We start from the raw sequence: 22,091 nt of genomic DNA, 5'->3' as shown, positions 1-22,091 counted from the left end.
GGCTCTGAGTTCCCTGTATCCAGAGCGCCTGGCACATGGTACAAGGACCGTGGGTGTTTGTTGACTTGTACAGAACTGATGCGAGTCAGATGACATAAGGAACTTTTTTTTTCTTCCTTTAGACCCAAGGCAAATATGAATTTGCTCTGACAGAATATGAATCCTACTCAGATTTTGAGCGTAATGTCACAAAGGCGGAAAGAAGCCAGTTTAGTTTCGGCTTTGGTTTTGCAATCCCGGGAATATTTGAGCTTGGCATGAACATGGCAACTGATAATGGCCAACGTTTTGTCAGCCGAACCAAACGATTCTCTCTTACCGTAAGTACCCTCTTGGGGCTCTTCATTTTCTCTATATTCATTTGAATTTTCATGCCCACTGATGTGTCCATATTCTACATTACTTTCTAGTCCTAACAACCAATTATATTTCTATTATCTTTTCAATATCTTCACACACACACACACACACACACACACACACACACACACGCACACACACACACAGAATAGCATGGTCACATGTAGACTTACTTTTTAGAAGACCAGGCAGCGGTAGCCTTCTCAAATTATTTACCCTCATTTTCTAATAAGCTTTTCCCCTTGGTTTTCATTCATTGAAGATTGTAGCTTTGCCAGACCAGATCAGCTCTGAAGGCTTTGCAACCCAGCAATTGTGACTTCCATCTCGAACTTTCAGCTGACTTTCTGCGAGTACCCCACGTTGGGCTGCCAGTTGCGAGTGCCCCCCCCCCCCCCACCACCACATCACGCATGGTTCAGGGTTCAGGTTCAGGGTTCGGGTTTGGGCTCTGGAGGAGGCCGCACACAAATGAAAGAGACTAGACAAGAAAATATTAATTTGGGAATTGGGGGCCAGGCGGAAGCCCAAGAGAAGACTCCGCTTTGCTCTGGCCTTGCCATCCTTTTTATTCAGGTCTGGGATACACCCATAGCCCTTAGGTAGGCAATTCCAGTAACAGCTCGATGATAGCCCATCAGCAAGGATTTACATAAGACTAAAAGGTGGAAGTTGCTTCAGCTCCCTTTGTCTCAACTAGACAGTGGGTGCATGGCTCTGACCCTTGCCAGAGCCTCAAGGTTGACCAGCCTTCTGGACTCCTTGTCCACACCTCTGTGCTAATGAAGGCAATGGGCAGCTTCCAACAACTTTCCTCTCCAGAAAGTCACCCAAGACCTCCCCTTGGACTTCTTAGGGGCATTGGGTGGAGCTGACCTCACAGCATGCACCTGTTTCTTCTGTATTTGTCCTGCTCCTCATTCATTTCCTTCCCGGGTTCTAATATCCCCACCTGGTCTTTATTTAATTCATGACACCTTCCCTTCTGACTCCACAGCCTGCCTGGTGACCTCTTCTATCACTGCCCTCCTCTACAAAGACAAGCCCTCAGCCTTCCTCCCACACAACTTTTTCTGTAAAGGGCCAGCGAGCAAATATTTTAGGCTTTATGGGGCCCTACGGGCTGTTTCCACTACTCAGTTCTGCCACTGTAGTGTGACAGCAGCTTTGGACATAAACACAGGGGCATAGCTGTACTCCAATAACACTTTATTTCCAACACCAGGCCTCAGTTTGGTGTGTGGGCTGTGGCTGGTTGTCTCTGGCCACACACAATGGCTAGCCTTTCTACAGCCTGGCTATGACTCTTTTTCTGCAGAAGATCATAAAGAAGTTACTTTCGCGGGTCAGCAAACCCTGCATCCCATCAAAGTTGCTGCCTGTGCCCCTGCTGCCCCTGCTACCTCTGCTGTGTCTGTTTCTGGTTGCCTCCCCTTCTCATTCCTCATTTGCTACTTTAAGGACCTGAGCAAAGAGCTAGCTCTTCCACGCTGAAAAGGACATCAGAATATTTATGAGACTTGAGAGCTTGTCGGAGTGGCCATCTCCCTCAAGTGTCCTAAAGGAATCATAAGAGTGATGACCCCAGGCCGAGAACACCGGGTGGTATTTGTAAAGTTCATCTTCTCATTCCAGATTCCTAACTTTAAAGGTCTGGTTTTCCCATGTTGGTATTTCATTTAGGGAAGCAAATTTCTGCATGCGCGCTCTGACCTTGAGGTGGCCCGCTATAAGCTGAAATCCCGAAGCCTCATGCTCCATTACGAATTCCTCCAGCGAGTCAGGCAGCTGCCCCTGGAGTATGCCTACGGCGAGTACAGAGACCTCTTCCGCGATTTCGGGACCCACTACATCACGGAGGCCGTGCTGGGGGGCATCTATGAGTACACACTTGTTATGAACCGGGAGGCCATGGAGAAAGCAGGTACATGGCCCAGGGGAGCATGGCTTTCCTGGCGGGGCACGAGTGAGCTATGTGTGTTCATGGCGAGAGGTGTCCATGAGTTGCCAGGAGAGGAGTTAGAAGCTGTGCTCCTTATCTCCTCCTCCCTCCCTGGCTATACTTTCACAGTTTCATTTGCAGATTCCTCATCCATTTTTTAACTTGGTAATGTTGGTCATTCAGCCAGCACTCTGTCCGGGCAGACCTCTTTTCTACAACTATTCTCTCCAGACAATAGCATCGAATCTCAGGGCTTTAAATGCCTTCCACATGCAGATAACCCTCAGTTTGTATATCCATCCTGCACCTCTTCTCTGCAACCAAGAGCTTATGTCAAAATGCCTCCTTGATATCGCCATTCGAATCCTAATGACCATCATGCCCCCAAAGAGAACACTTAAATTTCTTTCCCAAATATGTTTCTTCCAGAGTCATGGACATCTCATCCAACCTGGGGCTCCAACTGAAAACCTAGGAGTCAACCTTGGTTATTTTCCTTTCCTTTCAACCTATTAGCAAGTCCGATTAGCTCCAGCCCAATCACCTTTTCTCTCTATCTTTACCATTTCCATCTTACACTCACCCCAGCACCAGTCCTTCTCAAACGGTGAATGTGAATTATTTGAGAATCTTGTAAGAGGCACATTCTGATTCAGTAAGTTTCAGGTGAGACCCAGGATTCTGCATTTCTAGCAAGCGTGGACGTGATGTCCATGCTGCAGATCCACAAACCACACTTTAAATATCAAGGTGGCAGTTCTTCACCACAGCCTCCAAAGTAATATACAACTCCCCTTCCTCCTCTGCGATCCACTCTCCATACAGACAATACAGGTCTTTCCAAGTGTAATCTGAAAGTCTAAGGTGTGATCCCTGCTTCCCAATTGGTATTGTTTCAAACAGCGTGGCACTTGTCAGGTTAAGGGACCTGCCCCAGGTCACATGGTTTACAGTGGCAGAACCGGGCCTTGGTTATCCTTCCAGTGTACTCACTAGAAGCCACAGGGTACCAAATATAAATGTGTAGTCTTACCAAGATCAAGGGTTCCACACCAATAGTTTATAAAGGGCTTTCATACTTCCTCAAACAGGCTCTGTGATCAAATAAGTTGGGGGAACATAAGCGATCCCACTTTAGGAGTTTCCCAAGCACACTGCAATGCCATGACCTCTTCACCTCGTCTGATGCCACACTGGTCACATTTACTAGACCACAGAGGCCCCTTTGCTTATAAAACCTACTAGTACAAGAATTATAAGTGATAGTATTAAGGGATTCATGTTTCAAGGAACATGCATGGGGCAATACTGATGACCAGACAACCCAAGTAGTCAAAATTCCTGTTCTTGCACTGGCCTCAAAGTGCTACAGGAAGGTGCTACAAGGCACCCTGAGGTTTCAGCGAGCCAGGGGAGGAGGATGCCTTGGGGAGAATTAGAGCGGGGCAAGTGGGAAATGACCCAAAAATGAAGAAGGGATGAGGAATTGGCCCCTTTGCCAGGTACTGGACCAGGCATTTCATATACATTACCTCAATTAATCAATTTACAAGCTTTCTCTACTGCATCGAATATTAGAGATGGGTGGGTCGAGGGAAGGGAGACATTGCAACAGCCTATATTCCCTGGACCAGTCCCTAGAAACTTGATAAGGAACCACATTTTTAGAAAAGGACTTTGAGCACTTCCTCTCGTAGGTGAGTGGCAAATGCCCTCAGAGACCATGCGGAGGCTGCGGGGAAGGTGGTCCTGGTTTCGTATGCGGTCTCGGTCCCCGGTGCAGAAGCTGCTTGCATTTCCTGTCATCAGTCTGGCTTCCCATATGTCTGAACCCAAGTCCCTGTGTGGCCATGACACCCGGCAGGCAAGGGCTGGGCCTCTGGGATCAACCACAGGAAAGGCAAAGGCTGGATTACGTTTCAGTCATGAGCCTCTTTTCTTGCTTCTTGCAGATTATTCTCTTAAGGATATTCACGCCTGTGCCCAAGCAGGTTTTAGAATCGGTGCTGCCTTTGAAGCAGTCTACCTCAAGCTTGGTGTGTCCATGGCCCTGTGCGCAGGTGTGCTCAAGGAAATCAAAGGTAAGCGTCAGGGGTACATGGCTTCTATGCTTATCATCTTTCCCTTCTAGAACTCCAGGACTTGTTCTTTCCTTACGTTAAATACTGGATATTCCAAGGCATTTCAATTAAAATAATAAGTCAGCCCTGGCCGGGGAGCATTCTCCACACACTAAAGGTTGTGGGTTTGATGCCTGGTCAGGGCACATACCTGGGTTATGGGTTTGATCCCGATCGATATTTCTTCCTCTTCTCTCTCTCTCTCTCTCTCTCTCTCTGTCTCCTCTCTCTCTCTTTCTCTCTCTCTCTCTCTCTCTCTCTCTCTCTCTTTCTCTCTCTCCTCTTTAAATCAGTAAAACATATCCTTAGGTAAAGATTAAAAATAATAATTCATTTAATAAAAATGTGCCTACTCCTACTATTTGCTGGGCATACCAAAATGAATAAAATTGTATTTCTATCACACGAAGTAGGCAAACAAGGAACCAATGACAAGACAGTGACAGGCACCAAACCCAGTTGGGAGCATCAGGGCAGGCTTTCTAAGGGAGGGGTCATTTGATTTGTTACTGGAGGCGTAAAGAATCAAGGTTGTGCTTTAGGCAGGAAAAAGATCTAACACTGGAAAATTAGTCTGGGTCTGGGTGGGAGTTGGCCTGGCTAGAGGTAGGATGCTAGAGTGGGGGAGGCAGGTGGGGAGGCTAGTCCTTTCCTGAGACAAAGGGCTTTACAGAGACTAGAAGAGCAGGTGAAGCCACAAACCACAGAGCAGAGCCCATGTGGCAGGAGAGACCAGATCGGAGTGTGGCTAAGTTGGAAGGTGCATAACGAAGCTAGGGTGTAGAGCCCGGCATCTTAGGAGCAGGAATCTTGAAGGCCATACGGGGAAGCTGGGAATCAATACAGCCAGTGGAGTGGGAAAGAAGCTGATCAGCAGGGCAGTGGTCCCCAACCCTCTGCACCTCCAGCAGCTCTCCTTTGTCTGCTCTACTTACTAAGTTTATGCAAAGCAAGTTCCACAGCCAAAACAAAACAACAAATCGCTGGTCTCCTGCACTGTGGCTGATGTGTGGTTGACATTGTTGTTTGTTCATTTTGGTGCTGCTGGGTCGGAAGGTGCGTCTTACATGTGGAGGCACACATAAAACATAGGCGCTCGCCCTGACCGGTTTGGCTCAGTGGATAGAGCGTCGGCCTGCGGACTAAAGGGTCCCAGGTTTGATTCTGGTCAAGGGCATGTACCTTGGTTGCGGGCACATCCCCAGTAGGGAGTGTGCAGGAGGCAGCTGAATCGATGTTTCTCTCTCATCAGTGTTTCTAACTCTATCCCTCTTCCTTCCTCTCTGTAAAAAATCAATAAAATATATTTTAAAAAAAAACAACACAAAGACATAGGCACTCTTTAAAGACGGCTTGTGAAGTAACCCCCATCCATGTCACCAGCTAGAACATTGCTCAGCACCCCAGAAATCCTTGCCAACCACGGCTCCTCCCTTCCTTCTGGAGATGACACCATCTTGACTCCTCCTTTCTTAATAGTTCTACCTCCCATATGACCCACTGGCCAGTATGGCCCAGTGTGGCTTGTTTTTGAACTGTATATGGATGGAACATCATCTTTTCAGTTCTCTGGGTGGGTTTTTTGTTTTTGTTTTTTTTCGTTCAACAGCATGTTTTTGTGTATAACTATAGTTAGTTCATTTTCATCATTGCATAGTATTTTGCTGTATGAATACAAGTTTGTCCATTCTGTTGAATTTGGGTCATTTGCTATGTTATGCACTTAGAATCAGTGTTCCTATGACTGTTTTCACACAGTCATCTTGTCCCTGTCTCTCCAAGGGCTACACCTAGGAGTGGAATTGTTGGGTCATTAAGGATGTACTTCTTTTAGCTGTCTTCTAAAATGGTTGTCCCAGTTTATCCTCCTACCAGCATTATGTGAACCTGCCTTCATATGGTGCATGGTGTTGCAGGCTCAGAGCTGAGTAGTCACTCAACACCAGTTCTTTTGGCCTTGGGCACACAGATAAATTAGAATGGAATGACTCACTGATATGATGGAGGGATTTCTGGGAAACTCCATGAAAAAGCAAATCACTTTATAGTAGACACAATTTTGTAGGTATGTATCCTGTGAAGAGCCCAGCCTTTACAAATTCTCCCAGCTTTGTCATCCCACACAAAGAAGTGCTAGAGCTTAGAGCATGGGCAGGGCTATATGCATGAATTCCTTCATACCCAGTGCCTAAGAATTCTCATCTGCAAAGGATTATATAGGTCTATGTCACAGTGAAGATTGAGTGAATACATGTACAACATTTAGAGATTAGTGACTGATACATAAATGATCAGTAATCTACCTATCTACCAATCTACTTACCTATCTATGATCTATCAATCTACCCATATGAATGTATATACATATGTATGTATGTATTAGCTATCTACTAATTATTTACATACTAGAATGTATATACATATGTATGTATGTATTAGCTATCTACTAATTATTTACATACCAGTGCATGAATTCGTGCATGGGTGGGGTCCAGCCGGCCCACCCCGATTAGGGCCGATCAGGGAGGAGGGGCTGCAGGTGGTTGGCTGACTGGCCCCACCCCCAATCGGGGTGGGGGGCCAATCGGGGGCCGGTTTGGCTAGGGGGAGGGGCCATGGGAAGTTAAGGGGGCCAATAGGGGCCCTGATTGGGCTGGTTGGCCACCGCAGTGCACATCATAGTGACCCATCATTCCGGCTGTTCTGTCGTTCTGGTTGCTTGGCTTTTATATATATAGATCTACAATTTACTTATCTGTCCATATCTATCTATCTGATATCTACCTTCCATTGACTCACTTAGTGACTGACATTTATGGATCCTCAAAATAAATGTCCCCTTGTTCTGCCTTCAACTTGCATCCTATATGATTGGGTGAGCTGCCTTTTTCCCATTGCTATGTGCCTCCCTTCTGGCAGGGATGTGTCTACCCACTTCTGGGAAAACTCAGTGATATCATGGTACCCAGATTATTAGTTGGGTTGCAGTAAATGCTAAGGTGCAAAAGTAGATTCCCTGACCTCCCAGGTCTCTGTGTCCATATCAGACAGAAACAATAGAAAAAGCATGGTAGAGGACTTGGTGGTCCGTGTGCGAGGAGGAGCAAGTGAGTACGTCACCGCCCTGGCCTACAAGGACCTGCCGACAGCGGACCTGATGCAGGAGTGGGGAGACGCAGTGCAGTTCAACCCTGACATCATCAAAATTAAGGTACCGCTGGGCAGCTGCTCTATCCATCCTCCCCTCTGCTCTTAGCCAGGGTATGTGATATAGAGCTCAATAAGGCTGACCCTTAATCTTGAGGTGCATACATGAGAATGGAAAATATATCTGGAGTGAACCAATTACAGTGTAACTGCTCAGCACCAGCTAGTGACCCCCAACTCCCTCTCACTGGGGCCTCCATGTTGCTTAAGAAAATTAACCACCATCTTCTAACTACAGCCTTCTTCCATTAATATTGTTTTCATTCCATCAGAGAATTACTCATTCAATTATTTGCTCATTTAAATATTCATTCAGGCAACCAACAAATAGTTGCTGTGTTTCAGCAATGTGATAGGAACTCAGGTGCTGGAGGAAAATAGAGGGAGGTGCAAGGGTGAAAAATACAGTCTGTGCTGCACAGTAAGACACACTCAGGCATAAGTACCTCACAGAACAGGATAAAACATCATGGGAATCATTAACATCTTTTGGTGCACCTACTATTCACATGACACTCGGACAAGGGCTTTCACAGTGTCATTACATTTAATCCCCACAAGTCTGCAACTTAATATGTTTATCTTTATTTTGTGGCTGATAAAAAAAACCAAGGTCATAGAGGTCACACCCAATTGTGGCTGCTTGGGAGTCTCTGTTGGGTCCAGACCTGAGACCTGCACCTTTCCCCTCCCCTCCAGACTTTCCTGCGGGTTTAGAGAATAAAAAATAATGATCCCAACCACCTGTCACCCAAACAAGAGCAGTTTTGCAAACTAAAACTGAAAGGATGTTTGCCAGAACAAGACTGTCACACACATCAGCAGTGGTAGGTGCTTGCCTGTGGGGCCTTCAAGATGGTGTCCATGTCATACTGTACACCATCCTCCTCTTGCCATCATGTGTACAGTCATTGATGGTCCAGCATCTGCCCCTGGAAGTTTACTGTTGCAGCGAAGGAGGGCAAAAAGAGGGGCTGGAGCTCCGAAGCGAGACTCTGCAGTTCCCAGCCCTGGCAATTTCCTACAGGCTCTTTATTTGTATGTCAAATACATTATTTCTGCAGAACAAGAAGGCTGCCATTCACGTCCTCTATTCATTGGTGACACTTAGGCAAGCATCGAGAAGGATAAAGTTGCAGGCAGCTCCAGAGAAATCTGCGGTTGGCTGATGGCATGGTGACATTGGGTGGCATCACATACGGGCATGGGAGAGAGAATAGGGAAAAATACGTAGATCCCTAGTATTTATATTTTACTTATCTCTTACCTGAATTTTTTATTTGAAACTGAAAATTAATGAATTGCCCTGATTGCCTACCTAAATAGGTTGGATGTGCCACCCTGCACATTGGGAATGTCAAGTGACAAGTATATGATGTGATATGGAATGTGGTGTGTGTGGGGAGGGGAGGGGGCATGTTAGCATGCTAAACTTCTCAACCAGGCCTGCAAACAACCACAGGTGTGAAGCACTTTACTGAAGCTCAGAGGCTTCTCTGCACATATGGGATGCCATTCACATCCTCTATTCAGTGGAGGGTTCTGGAGGGCTGTGTGGGCTGACGGAGGGGGAGAAGTGAGAGAATCAGATGTTTTCAGGAGCAGGGGAGGCAGGATTATTGGAGGTGTTGATGCACCTCCTCTGTCCATCCCTAACCTGAGTTGGAAACATATGTTCTGGGCAACCCACTCCCTCATGCAGTTTCTGGCAAGAGAAAACTGCAGATGGCTTCCCATGGTCTCTGAGTTCTTCTCTGCAGAGTCACTGACCAGGTAGCTGGAGCAGTGATTGCTTTCAGGACAGCAAGGCCCACTACAGAAGCAATTCCTAGACACAGGTGGTGGCCAAGGCTTATACATAGACCTGCGCTGAAGATCACAATCATGATTCCTGTAGGAGCCAAGTGGGCAGGGCAGAAAGCCACAGAGGAACCCATACACATTGTCTGCTGGTAAACTTGAGACACAGAGAAATGGCTCTCTGTTCAAAAGAGAGTTACAGGAAAGCAATAGGCAAATAAAGAGCATTCTGAACACAGCAGATTGACATGACATTCAAGATGCAGGAGGCAAGGGTACATCTGAAATATAGAAACACAGAAACAAATTTGGAAAGTATCTGCTTTGTGATTATAACAAACATCAAGAAAACGAGGAATTGATGAACTAAAAAATAGAAGCTGAGATGTTTAGACACTAATCAGACAAAAAGGGAAGTAGCTGAATACAGGGAACCAGGAGCACAGTAGCAGAATTAAAACCCACATTGGAAACTATAAAGAACAAAATTGACACTGCAGGAAATTGAGTTGGTGATGTGGAAGGGGCTATAAAAATGTTCTTAGAATGTAGGAGCGAAAGACAATGAGATTAAAACAATGACATGAAAGAAATATGACGGAGAGAGAGCACAGAGTGGAAATCAAAATCTCAGGGCCTTCTTCCTGAGAAAGAAACAAAAGTAAATGTGAATATGCGCGTTCATCACACACATAATGAGGGGAATTTCCCTGAGCTGACAGTGCCTCATTGAAAAGTAGGCAAAAGTACCAGGGGGAAAAAACTATACTGAAACACATCCTGGTGATTTTTTTTGTTTTGTGTTTACTTTTAGAACAAATACAGCCTATAAATGTAAAAGTCACACTGGCTTTAGAATTCTTTGCAACACTAAATAGCAGAAGATAATGGAGTGACAACCACAAGGTCTGGAAGGAAAAAGCTTCTGACCAATTGAAATGATCCTTAATGGATAAGAAATCCCAAAGATATGTTGAGATGTTAAAGGAAGTATGTACAGGGTGGCCAGATTTAGCAAGTGCAAATGCAGGATGTCAAATTAAATTTGAATTTCAGATAGATAAAGAATACTTTTTGAGTCTTAGCATCTCCTTAGTATTTCATGGACTGTATTTATACTAAAAAGTTATTTGTTGTTTCTCTCAAATTCCATTTTACCTGGGAATTCTTATTTAACTGGCAACTCTAGTCACCAGGCCTATGATCCATGTACATTTCTCTAGTGGTCAGGGTAGCTAGATTGTGGTCTGAGATCCAGGCTGATAGAAGACTTTGTATGGAGCTCGGGCATTGCCTGAGGTAGAAAGAAAAAGTATAGTAGCGAATGGTGCCCACAAAGATGTCAGGACAACCTAGGTTACACTGCATTAAGAACAACACCCAAATCTCAGTGACATGTTCCAAAGTGTACTGGCCAGGGGGCTTTCCTAACATTACTCAGGGGTCCAGGCGATGGAGGCTTTATCTTGGCATCTGCTCCCAAGATTTCCACAGCAGTGGTGAGGGAACAGGAAAAGTCAGCTCACTTTGCTCCCCGGGAAAGGGACACTCCCTCTGCACACCTGTCACTACCCGGAACAAGTCACGTTGCAAACCTGTCCTAAAGGATGGCAGAGATTGCAGCCCTGCCACCTGCCCAGAAAGCAAAGAAGCTGACATATTTGCTCAACAGTGATAACCAGCACACCATTCTAAAGCAGCTTCGTCAGAGATGCTCTCTGACCAAGGGTAGGTTTACAATACAGATGGCGTGGTAGCATTACCTGGCAAGATAATGTTGGACTTAGACTGCTGGATAGCACCCTTAACAATAAATTCTGAATTTCAAATGAGGAAACCATGAATATCTTTAAATGGCAGGTTACACACCAACAAAATAATTTTGCCACAAATGAAATTCTAAATGTGTCTGCAATTTATGACACATCTCAAAGAAATAGACAACACTCAGAAGAACTCAGATGATGAATAAAGACGCAAAATTTTCAACTTCTCTAGGAACTAAAAAAGTAACAAAGCAATATTTTTAACCTATCAAATTGATAGTTATTAAAAATCTATAATACTTAATGTCCATTGAGAGTGATGAAATGGGCACTTTTATAAAATGAGATGGCACTGTAAATAGGTACAACCCTTTAGGAAAAGAATTTAACTATATATATCCAAACTTTAAAAATGCTTATAGCTTTTCATTCAATAACTCTAAATGCAGAATCAGCTAAATAAATAATTTTAAAAGTTGGTAAAGATGTATGTAAAAAACCTGCCTTGGTTTATGTTGTTTGTAATAGCAAATGAGAAAAGAAAAAAGTAAACAACCTAAATATTTAATAACCGGGCAAGTGTTGTATATATTCCAGTTCAAGCATGTCAAACTCTTGGCTCGTGGGCCGCATGCCTCGTTTATTTGGCCCATGTTAGCCTTTGAGTTTGACATGCTTGTTCTAGTTAATCCATACCCAAGGAGTCTATGCAGCCATAAAAAAAAGTCTTTTATGCTCATAATATGATGTGAAGTGAAAAAAGTGGAATATAAAACTACACTTGCCTTAAACCACCTATTTGGGGTAAATATTTTTCCACCTACCGATCCAAAAATATATACTTACAAGAAACAGTCCACAATGGTAATCGTTCAAATCCTTTCTCATTCCTGTGTGGCTCTTGTTAATCTATTTAACTTTTCTGTGACTTAGCCTTTTCATCTGTAAAATGGGAATATAGAAGACCACCTACCTGACTCATAAGATTGTTGTGAAGATTCAGTTAGATTATGTTTGTCAAGTATTTAGTTCAGCACCTAATAAATGCTAGCTATGGCAATAATTATTATCATTGAAAATGTCAATCACCAGGGTCCATTGTAGAGAAGTGCATGGCGCTGAACAGATAGCACCCATCATCTCTGCAGCAATATGATAAATAAACTTTTTATAAGGGCAGGGATGCTAAGGAACCAATAATCAAGGTGAGAAATTGGGACTCTGTATTTTGGGGAAGAGATGGGAAGAAAAATGAGGGAGGAAAGCAGGGAGAGAGGCAGGGAGGAAGAAGAAGAGCAAAGAGGACCAGCAAACCAAAGAACAGGCAGCTGTGTCATATTAACTTGATTTAAAGAGGGAGCTGTGAAGATCTGAGAGTTGCTGCTCAGAACTCCACCAAAGTCTGCAAAATGTGGAGAATGCTGGGATGAGGTTAGAAATGGAAATAGTCAAGCCACTTTTATTAATAGTCATCATGAACTAGTAGGAAAAACAAAGGCTTTGGGTTAGAACCCTGGCAATGCTATTTTATGAGTTATTTGACTTTGTTCAGTTACTCAACCTCCTCTGAAAACAGGACTAATAACTGTTGCCTTATGAGAATGAAGTGGGATCATATGTGTAAACCACCAGCACAGCTTCTAGCACAAAGTATACCTGGAAGACTCATTCCAATTTTGCCTCTGACTTTCTCCCTCTCCTGGAGCAAATCTCAGTGCTGATAGGAAAATGTCTGGGTTGGTAAAGGCAGCCTTTCAGGGTTCTCTGAAGGGAACGCTGCTGTTGGAGCTTGTGGTTGGTGTACAGCAAACCCTCCCCCATATGCAGGCCAGCAGGCTAGAAGGTTCTGCAAACAGCCTCTGGATCAATTCATTGACCACAAAACGGTGAGACAATGGGACCACCAAGGGGCCTTGCTCTGCCCACTGGGGCGAAGGTCAGCATCAGATGCATTAAGAAATGGAAGCAATTTTCTTCTCACTGGAGGTTTCTATTAGGCATGATTGCCTGCATTTAGACAGACCCTAAACTCTCTAGGGCTGGATTAGGGCAGGATCACAACCAAAATCTGGAGAGGAACCTGGCCCTGGAGCTGAAACTAGAGCCAAGAGACTGAACAGTTTTAACTACCTTTTGGGATGTGGCCTCTGGCTTTTCCTGACCTACAAACACCATACCACCACTTCCATCTGTGGCTTCCAAGTCTCAGGCACTGCCAAGCTCTCTGAGCAACTAGCATCCCTCTTTGTGCCTTTACAGTTCTGTTATGCACACCTTCTCCTCCATGCCTGCTGATACTGGATTGATGATAAGGTCTTCAATCCCCCTTGAATTGATCCACTTTATCAGCGGTTTTCACTAAGCTCAGGGCTGGATCCTAGAGGCAGAGCTGAGGAGTTTGTAGCCCTGATCTTCAATTTATAGTCTAACTAGAGGCCCGGTGCATGAAATTTGTGCACTGAAGGGGGTGTCCCAGCCTGCACCCTCTCCAATCTGGGACCCCTCGGGGGATGTCTGACTGCCAGTTTAGACCCGATTGGGATCAAGCCTAAACCGGCAGTCGAACTTCCCTCTCACAATCCGGGACTGCTGGCTCCCAAATGCTCGCCTGCTTGCCTTCCTGATTGCCCCTAACCGCTTCTGCCTGCCAGCCTGATCACTCCCTAACTGCTCCCCTATTGGCCCAATTGCCCCCAACTGCCCTCCCCTGCTGGCCCGGTTGCCCCCAACTGCCCTTCCCTGCCAGCCTGGTCACCCCTAACTGCCCTTCCCTGCCAGCCTGGTCACCCCTAACTGCCCTCCCCTGCTGGCCTGGTCGCCCCTAACTGCCCTCCCCTGCTGGCCTGGTCGCCCCTAACTGCCCTCTCCTGCTGGCCTGGTTGCCCCTAACTGCCCTCTCCTGCTGGCCTGATTGCCCACAACTGCCCTCTGCTGCCAACCATCTTGTGGTGGCCATCTTGTGTGAGGGTGTGATGGTCAATTTGCATATTACCTCTATTATATAAGATTAGAAGAGAGAGATTTCAACACATAAAAATGTAATGACAAGTGAGCAATAAGAATTTGTATTGAATGAGTAGTAGAGTATTGTGAGCATTTCATGGTGGGAAGGTGTTCTGTGATCTCTGGAGCTTGGGAAAGGCTTCCTGATAGTGGCTCTGGCATAGTGTGAATGCTTTTGATAGATTTTGATGAGGGAGTGATGTTAGGGCCAGGTTCCTTTAATACTTTGAAAGAGCTGCTTGAAAATCACCTCCTCCCCCCACCAAAGAGAGATGAACCACCTGGTACTCTCTATCCATTAAAAGTTTCCCCCGTTGCCGAAACCGGTTTGGCTCAGTGGATAGAGCTTCGGCCTGTGGACTGAAAGGTCCCGGGTTCGATTCTGGTCAAGGGCATGTACCTTGGTTGCGGGCACATCCTCAGTGGGAAGTGTGCAGGAGGCAGCTGATCCATGTTTCTCTCTCATCGATGTTTCTAGCTCTCTATCCCTCTCCCTTCCTCTCTGTGAAATATCAATAAAATATATTTTAAAAAAAAAAAGTTTCCCCCGTTACCTGGGCTGTAAGTACCCGTTAGTATGATTGTCTCTACCTTTGGATTCTGAATTTCTTGCGAGTGGGGATTTTATCTTTTCCTTACTTGTGCTGATTTCCTGGCACTTAAGAAGTATTCAGTAAGTATTGGTTGCCCTGAACTTGAATGAGCTTATTTGTGGATAGCAGGTGGAGTGGGACAGAGAGATGATGGGGAATCCATCTATACGCTGGGGCAGTGGTCCGCAAACTGTGGCTCGCGAGCCACATGCGGCTCTTTGGCCCCTTGAGTGTGGCTCTTCCACAAAATACCACATGTGGGCGCGCATATACAGTGCGATTGAAACTTTATGGACCATGCGCAGAAGTCGGTTTTCAGCTCTCAAAAGAAATTTCAATCATTGTACTGTTGATATTTGGCTCTGTTGACTAATGAGTTTGCCGACCACTGCGCTGGGGCATTTATCCAGTGCCATAGGGATCTACTTTGGGTTTCTGTGCACTGACCCCTTGCCCTTTTCTGGGGAGCCCTGCTTTACGCTTCTATTTGATGAATGTTTTCTGCTGACATAAATGGCTTTGCTCACTTCCCAGGCATCACCACTGTATGAGCTGGTGACCTCCACAGACTTTGCCTACTCCAGCACAGTGAAGCAGAACATGAAGCAGGCCCTGGAGGAGTTCCAGAGAGAAGTCAGCTCCTGCCTCTGTGCCCCCTGCAAAGGGAATGGGGTCCCTATTCTGAAAGGTACCATTTCTGGGCAGCTGGTGTCCCTGGTGGGAGCCATCATGTGGAGGGCTGGTTCTGGGGCCAGAACATATTATCAAAAGCACATACCCTCCAGAGTAGTTCAAGGAGAGTTTCTAGGTCAATCCCTAGGCTCTGCCTTGAGCCCCAGGGTCTGTCATGAAGCTCTTTTCATTATCTCAATGGGGAAAGGTGGGGGTGGGGGGCTGGACATTGGAGCCTCTTAAACCCGAGCTTCTTCAACCTAACTCAACATTAGGACTATGGGCATGCCTCCGAGACAATTCAGCCCCAGTTACCTACCACTGTAACAAAGTGGGTGTCTCAATAAAGTGGGTATCTTAATCTTTTTGCTGGTGGGGAGTCTTGCTTTCCCTCTGTAAAAAACAAAACAACAACAACAACAAAAACGTAACACCTGTGAAGGGCAATAAAGCGAAGGGCAATAAAACAAGGTATGCCTGTACTTGAGACCTTCAAAACTACTGATACTTGGGCCCAACCTGGATTATGATATGAGTATCTCTGGAGAAGGACCCTTCATCAGGATGGTGACACCCTCCCCACCAGCCTGGGTGTGACCCACAATTGCTGAAGTCCCCACCTCTCCTGGACGCACCTAGGAGACCCTTGCCCTCAGGTGCAGCTGATGGTAAAGCGTAAGCCATTCCTCTGAGGCAGCAGATCCCATCCTGGGCTGCACGTGAGAATCACCCAGAGAGCTTTCACAAACACAAAGCTGTTGGTTTTGCCCAAAGTAATTAAAGTGAATCCTTTGGATTGGCCTTTTCAAAAGCTCCCAGATGATTCCACTGTAGAGTCAGGACTGAGAAGCTGTTCTGTAGCTGAATTCAGTGGTAGACAGGATCGAGGATTTCGATGAGCTGAAAGATAGACTAGTGCATGTTACATTGAACTGTACTAAGTGCTAGTAGAAGTGTCTGTTAGTCTAGATCCCAAGGACTCAGAATGTAGGCAACTAGGACATGCTGCTCTGGCTGTCAGAATACCTGGGTTCCAGCCACAAGGGACACAGTAGATGACAGCAGCATTAAACTGAAGACAGGAGCAGGCTGAGGCTGTGTGGTCTGTAACAGAAGTGGGCACAGACTCAGGGAATCTCTTCTGGCCAAAAAAGAAGCCCTGAGCTGAGCAGAGGAAACCTTTTGTGCATCTCCTGACCAAGACATGGTGAGAATATTGGAGGACTGGGGAGAGGTAGCAAGGATGGGCCACTAGGACTTGATTCCTAACTTTGAGGATCACACTGGGGTCCCTGCAGTGGGCAGGACAAACTTGGAAGGGGCTGGGGCCTGGCTTCTTATGCTCGCTCCTCTTGTGATGGGCTAGCAAAACTCTGAGGAAGCATCCAGTCCAGTCTGGTGCCAAAACAGGGCACCTAGAGCAGCTGATCCCAGCAGATTCCAGCGCAGAGAGCCCATTGGAGTTGGCAGTACAAGCCAAGTGGATGGAGCAAGCTGAGAGAGAAGAACTGTTCTCATGGAGAAAGATCCCAGCTACCCAGCAGAGATTGAGGAGTGTGTGTCTACCTTGTTGGACAAGATGGATATGAGCACAGAAGACATAAGTGAGAGCCTAAGGCTGGGAAGGACAAGGACACTGAGTGAGGGTCAGTTCAGCAGGAAGGAAGTCAGCCACCAGCTCAAGGTTTTGATCTAGGGTTGCTGAAATCCCCATTGCCTTGTGTGAAATTTGGACCTGGGAACTGGGACCCACCTGAGGTTCTATCCTGGAGGTGAGGGAGAACATGAAGATAGGACAGGGACGCTTGCAGGGCCTGCTTTATGAAGGACAGTCCCGTGAAGAGATTCAGTGTGACCCAGATGAGAAGACTCCAGGGTAACATGTTACAGATTAACACAAGGAATAACTTACAGGGTATTAGACCTGGCCCAAGGTAGGATAAGACATCAAAGTGAGTTCCCCATCACTAGAGGTGTGCAAGCAGAGGTTAACTTGTCGTGAAAATGACCAGTGGCCTCGCTGACCACAAATATAGCTTTTGACCCTGAGCACATAAGACTAGGTCAAATATCTACTAATGAGTAGTATTCCTCAACAACCCCATATAATTCAACTCCATATGACGGCAATAAATATGTTCTTTATGAGCAAAGAATCCTCAAGAAAGGAGTAGGTATTCTTGTCACTGAACCTTCTTATTTCAAATGATTCAACTAAATGTCTCTAACCAGATGGTAAGGCAGTGATGTAGAGAACTGAACTCCAAGGTTCTTTCATCACATGTTATAGTTCATGTTCTCTCTGTGTTGTCTTTTCAGAATCGCACTGTGACTGCATCTGTCCCAATGGATTTGAAGGCCAAGGCTGTGAGATCACCTTTCGGAAAAGTAAGGAGCCTTTGAAAGTTGGTGGGGAAAGGGAACGCTAGAGGAAGTCCAGAGAGTAATTCAAAAGAGCAAGAGCAAGGTGAGAGTTTCTGGTAGGGAGCTGGATGCTATGAAACTTGAGATCCATCCTGGCTATAGATTGTACATTTCATTGCTGTCACAACTGAGAGTGCTTCATGTTATAGGACTTCTAATGGCATTTGCAAGTCTTCTGGAATGCTTACCTTTTTTTTTTTTTTTTTAATTTAGTGAACTCCTATTCAGTCCTCAAAATCCAGTGCAGGTGCCCCTTTGTTCTGTAAAAAGTTTCCTAATTCCCTTCTCTCCCCAAGTAGAATTAGTTAATTCTTCCTTTGGACTCCTATAGGACTTTGAACATATATTTACTATAGCTCTTAGCACATTGTACTTATGGTTCTGTGTGTCTATTTCCCCTGTATCTTTAAGGATGACATGTTTAATTTATCTGTGTCCCCATGTCCCAACACAGTTGCTGCTCAGTGGTATGTGTTGAAGGAACAAATGAAAGTCTAAACTATCACTAAGATCCCTTCCAGCTCTCAAATTTTTTGGCTGGTTTATTATCTAAGAGTTCTCAACCCCTTACTCCTCCTTCCTTTTATTGTCCTTGCTGCAGCTTTTTGGTGATACCATTATAAAAGGAAATGGCACATTAAGTAGAAACAATAAACATTTATTGGGCCCTTTACTGTGCACCAAGCACCTTGCTGAGTGCTTGGACTCAGCTGGGTTCAAATTCCATATCTATCATTTAATAACTGTAGTCTTGAACACCTTACTTCACCTCTTTGTACCTCAGTCTCCTCATCTGTAAAATGGAGATGATGATATTAACTTTCTAATAGAGGTAGTTGTCTTGAGTTTCTCATTAGACATATAAAGCACTTCGAATGATGCTGAATACATTGTAAGAGACAAATGATTATTGGCTAGTTTGTTTTAAAGCTAAGTAAATGGTGCTACCTACATTAAATCCTTTTGATTTTTACACATATTTTGTAGTTTACATAAATTTGTATTTTACACATATTAAGTTCTTTAATCCTCACAACAACCTCATAAAGTAGATACTACCAATATCCCCATTTTACTAGTAAAGGTGGAGAAACAGATTTAATGGGCCATGAACTAATGGTCACACAGTTAGTATGTGTAGGAACCCAGGTTCAGGTCCCTTGGGTCTGACTCTACAGGCTTTGACCTTGACTCATGCCTATACTATTCCTGTCCCTCGCGACATGTTTAGGGCTGTCTTCACTCCCTCTCTTCCCACACCTCAACCAGGCCCCACCCAGGGACCTGCCAGCGAGTGTGCAATCGGACAGCCCCAGGATTTCTGCTGGTTGGCAGAGACCTTGGAAAAATGCTCCCCCAGTCTTCTCATTTTACAAATGGGAAGCCCAGAGATAGGAAGTAGTGTACTCAGAATTACATTGAGTGAGAGGCTCAGCCAGACATTACATCTTGGTGGATATAATTGATCATTTGCCAACCTCATCAACCAAAAAATCCCCAGAGCAAAAGCAAATGTCGGTGTTATTACCTCAGATAACACACACAAGGCTCACAGTAGATTGAATAGCTCCTATTTTACACATTGAGAAATAAAGTATCCAGTGTCCTATAGTTGAGAAGTGTCCAAGCTGAAAACTATTCATTCAACAAATATTCACTAAGGGCCTCCTATATGCCAGCTCAAATGCTGGGATTCGGTGGTGAGAGAGCAAATCAGATATAGTTCCTGTCATCATGGAGATTCCCCTTTAGGAAGAAATGCCAACATTATTTGAATTGTCCCAGAAATATATTTAAAGTTTTAATTGTAACAAAATGCTACGAGAGCTTCAAATATGAACAATTGATAGGGAGTTAGGGTCAGGGAAGGTTTCCCTGTAGGAATTAACACTGATATCTGAAGGGTGAAAAGGACTGACTCAGCCTTGGGCAAACTATGGCCTGCGGGCCAGATCTGGCTGTTCTATCCGGTTCTCTTGCTCTCCCCTCCGTTCCTTTACTTTGAATTTATATTAGTTCACACAAACACTCCATCCATGCTTTTGTTCCGGCCCTCCGGTCCAGTTTAAGAACCCATTGTGGCCCTCGAGTCAAAAAGTTTGCCCACCCCTGGACTAGATGAATAGAGGAAGGAAGAGTGTTCTTGGCAGGGGGACAGCATGGGCAAAGGCCCTGTGATAGAAGAAAACATGATGAGAACAATGGCCTGAAAGGACAGTTGACTGGAGGGGGAATATCAGAAGCTCAGTCTCCCAAAGCCTTTTGGATTATACATCCTACCTCACCCATAGGGCACTACAGTGTAACAAGGGCTAATTCATGTTCCTTGACCTTCTTTCTTATAGATATCCCCACTGATGGACAGTGGAATTGCTGGTCAAACTGGTCTCCATGTTCTGGAGGACATAAAACAAGACAAAGGCAGTGCAACAATCCAGCTCCTGAAAACGGGGGAAGCCCCTGCTTGGGCCCTGCTTCAGAAACACTTAAATGTTAAGGAAGGGAGAGCTCCCCACTGATAACACTACTGTGGGCTGCACACAGTGAGAGTTCTGAGCTCAAGGAGCTCAGGCAGCCCATCCCACACTAACTGCTCTTCCCCAAACTAGCTCCCACTGGGGCCAGCCCAGGGCTGAAGGGCAGTGCCATGCAGGATGCTTAAAATAAAGATCTGAAATGCACATGACTGGAACACACAGTGAGTTAAATAATTATAGGTTCCTGAGGGGCTTAAGCACCTTGGTAATCCTCACTTCACTGACTTCTATAGTTTTCTTTCACTCACATTTACTGTGTTGGCAGTTAGTCACTTTGAAGTCCTACTGTCTATCAGTGACTGGCACAGAATGGGTATCCAATAAGGAATCAATTAATAGATATTAAGTTGCTCCTCTCTTGGTACTGTCTCCTTCAGTGATTGTGGCAGTTCATATTTATTGAATGACTAGAGGCCTGGTGCACAAAATTCGTGCACAGGGTGGGGTTGTCCCTCAGCCCAGCCTGCACCCGCTCCAATCTGGGACCCCTCAGGGGATGTCTGACTGCCGGTTTAGGGATCGGGCCTAAACTGGCAGTCAGACATCCCTCTCGCAATCCAGGACCGCTGGCTTCTAACCGCTCACCTTCCTGCCTGCCTGATCACCCCTAACCATTCTGTCTGCCAGCCTGCTCACCCCCAACTGCCCCCCTTCTGGCCTTCTTGCCCCCAACTGCCCCCCCCCGCCAGCCTGCTCGCCCCCAACTGCCCCCCGCACTGGCCTGATCACCCCCAACTGCCTGATCACCCCTAACCTCCTCTGCTTTGGCCCCACCACCATGGCTTTGTCCAGAAGGACGTCCAAAAGGTCTCCAGTCTAATTTGCATATTACCCTTTTATTAGTATAGATTACTTTGTACCAACCACAGTACTTAATTCATCAGTGTGTTAATTCATTCCACCCTCATGACAACCTTAAAAGGTGGATGCTATAGATGAGCCCTATTAGCAGGTATAGCAGGTAGGGGGACTGAGTCTTAGAAGAGTTAAGTGACTTGTCCAGGGCTACACAGTTAGCAAGTGGCAGAGTTGGGCTGCAAACCTGGGCACTTGGGTTCCAAGGTTTTAAACTCATAATTATGGTGCTCCCTTCCTCTCAATAAATTCAGGCATTTGATTAATGAATATTTTATGAAAACATGGAAGACAGTGCCGTGTGTGTGTGGGGGGGGTGTATGTGTGTATGTACACACGCGTACACATGTGCACACAAGCGAGCACACTATTGAAAAATCTCCCAGGTATCCTAGAGGCATGTTCTGGTTCCTCAGTGACCTTGAATGCTGAGCACAGGAAGGGTGTGGTTGTGGATATTGGAAGCAGGAGTTTTGGGTCAGAGCTGAATTGTTGTGACATAAGTGGGTACTCGGAGAAGATCCTGAGTTAGAGCTAAGAGCCAGGGAAACTGATCACTACATGAGAGACAGTTAAAAAAAAAAACAACAAAAAACAAAAAAAAACCACGAATGGAAAAAATTAGAGGAGAGGTTGTGTTGGCTGGAAGAGGAAACATGTCAAGGAGAAGTCCAAGTTGATGGTGTGGGGCAGTGTGCCACGTAAACCTTACCCATCTCTGTACATTCCACTTGGCTCACTCAGGCTTCTGTGCAAACCCCATTTGGGGGAAGGAGGTATTTGAAGAGAATAAGAAGGCAGTTGATCTTCAG

At 45.5% G+C, this 22,091-nt stretch overlaps 1 protein-coding gene across 1 annotated transcript in view; it reads left to right on the top strand.

Annotated features, from left to right (window-relative positions):
- The window catches only part of C8B (complement C8 beta chain), a 44,594-nt gene extending 22,741 nt beyond the window's left edge, over positions 1-21,853 (top strand). Inside the window, exons 6-12 of the mRNA XM_080654045.1 lie at positions 123-320; positions 2,044-2,284; positions 4,255-4,383; positions 7,470-7,633; positions 15,326-15,479; positions 17,783-17,851; positions 20,233-21,853. Coding sequence (XP_080510171.1) covers positions 123-320; positions 2,044-2,284; positions 4,255-4,383; positions 7,470-7,633; positions 15,326-15,479; positions 17,783-17,851; positions 20,233-20,384 — 1,107 coding nt within the window. The 3' untranslated portion in view covers positions 20,385-21,853. The remainder of the gene's footprint in view (positions 1-122; positions 321-2,043; positions 2,285-4,254; positions 4,384-7,469; positions 7,634-15,325; positions 15,480-17,782; positions 17,852-20,232) is intronic.
- The last annotated feature ends 238 nt before the right edge of the window (positions 21,854-22,091 follow it).

This window comes from Plecotus auritus (genome assembly GCF_963455305.1).
Source record: "Plecotus auritus genome assembly, chromosome: 2".
Taxonomy (NCBI): Eukaryota; Metazoa; Chordata; class Mammalia; order Chiroptera; family Vespertilionidae; genus Plecotus; species Plecotus auritus.
This window is presented reverse-complemented; position numbering and strand designations above follow the sequence as displayed.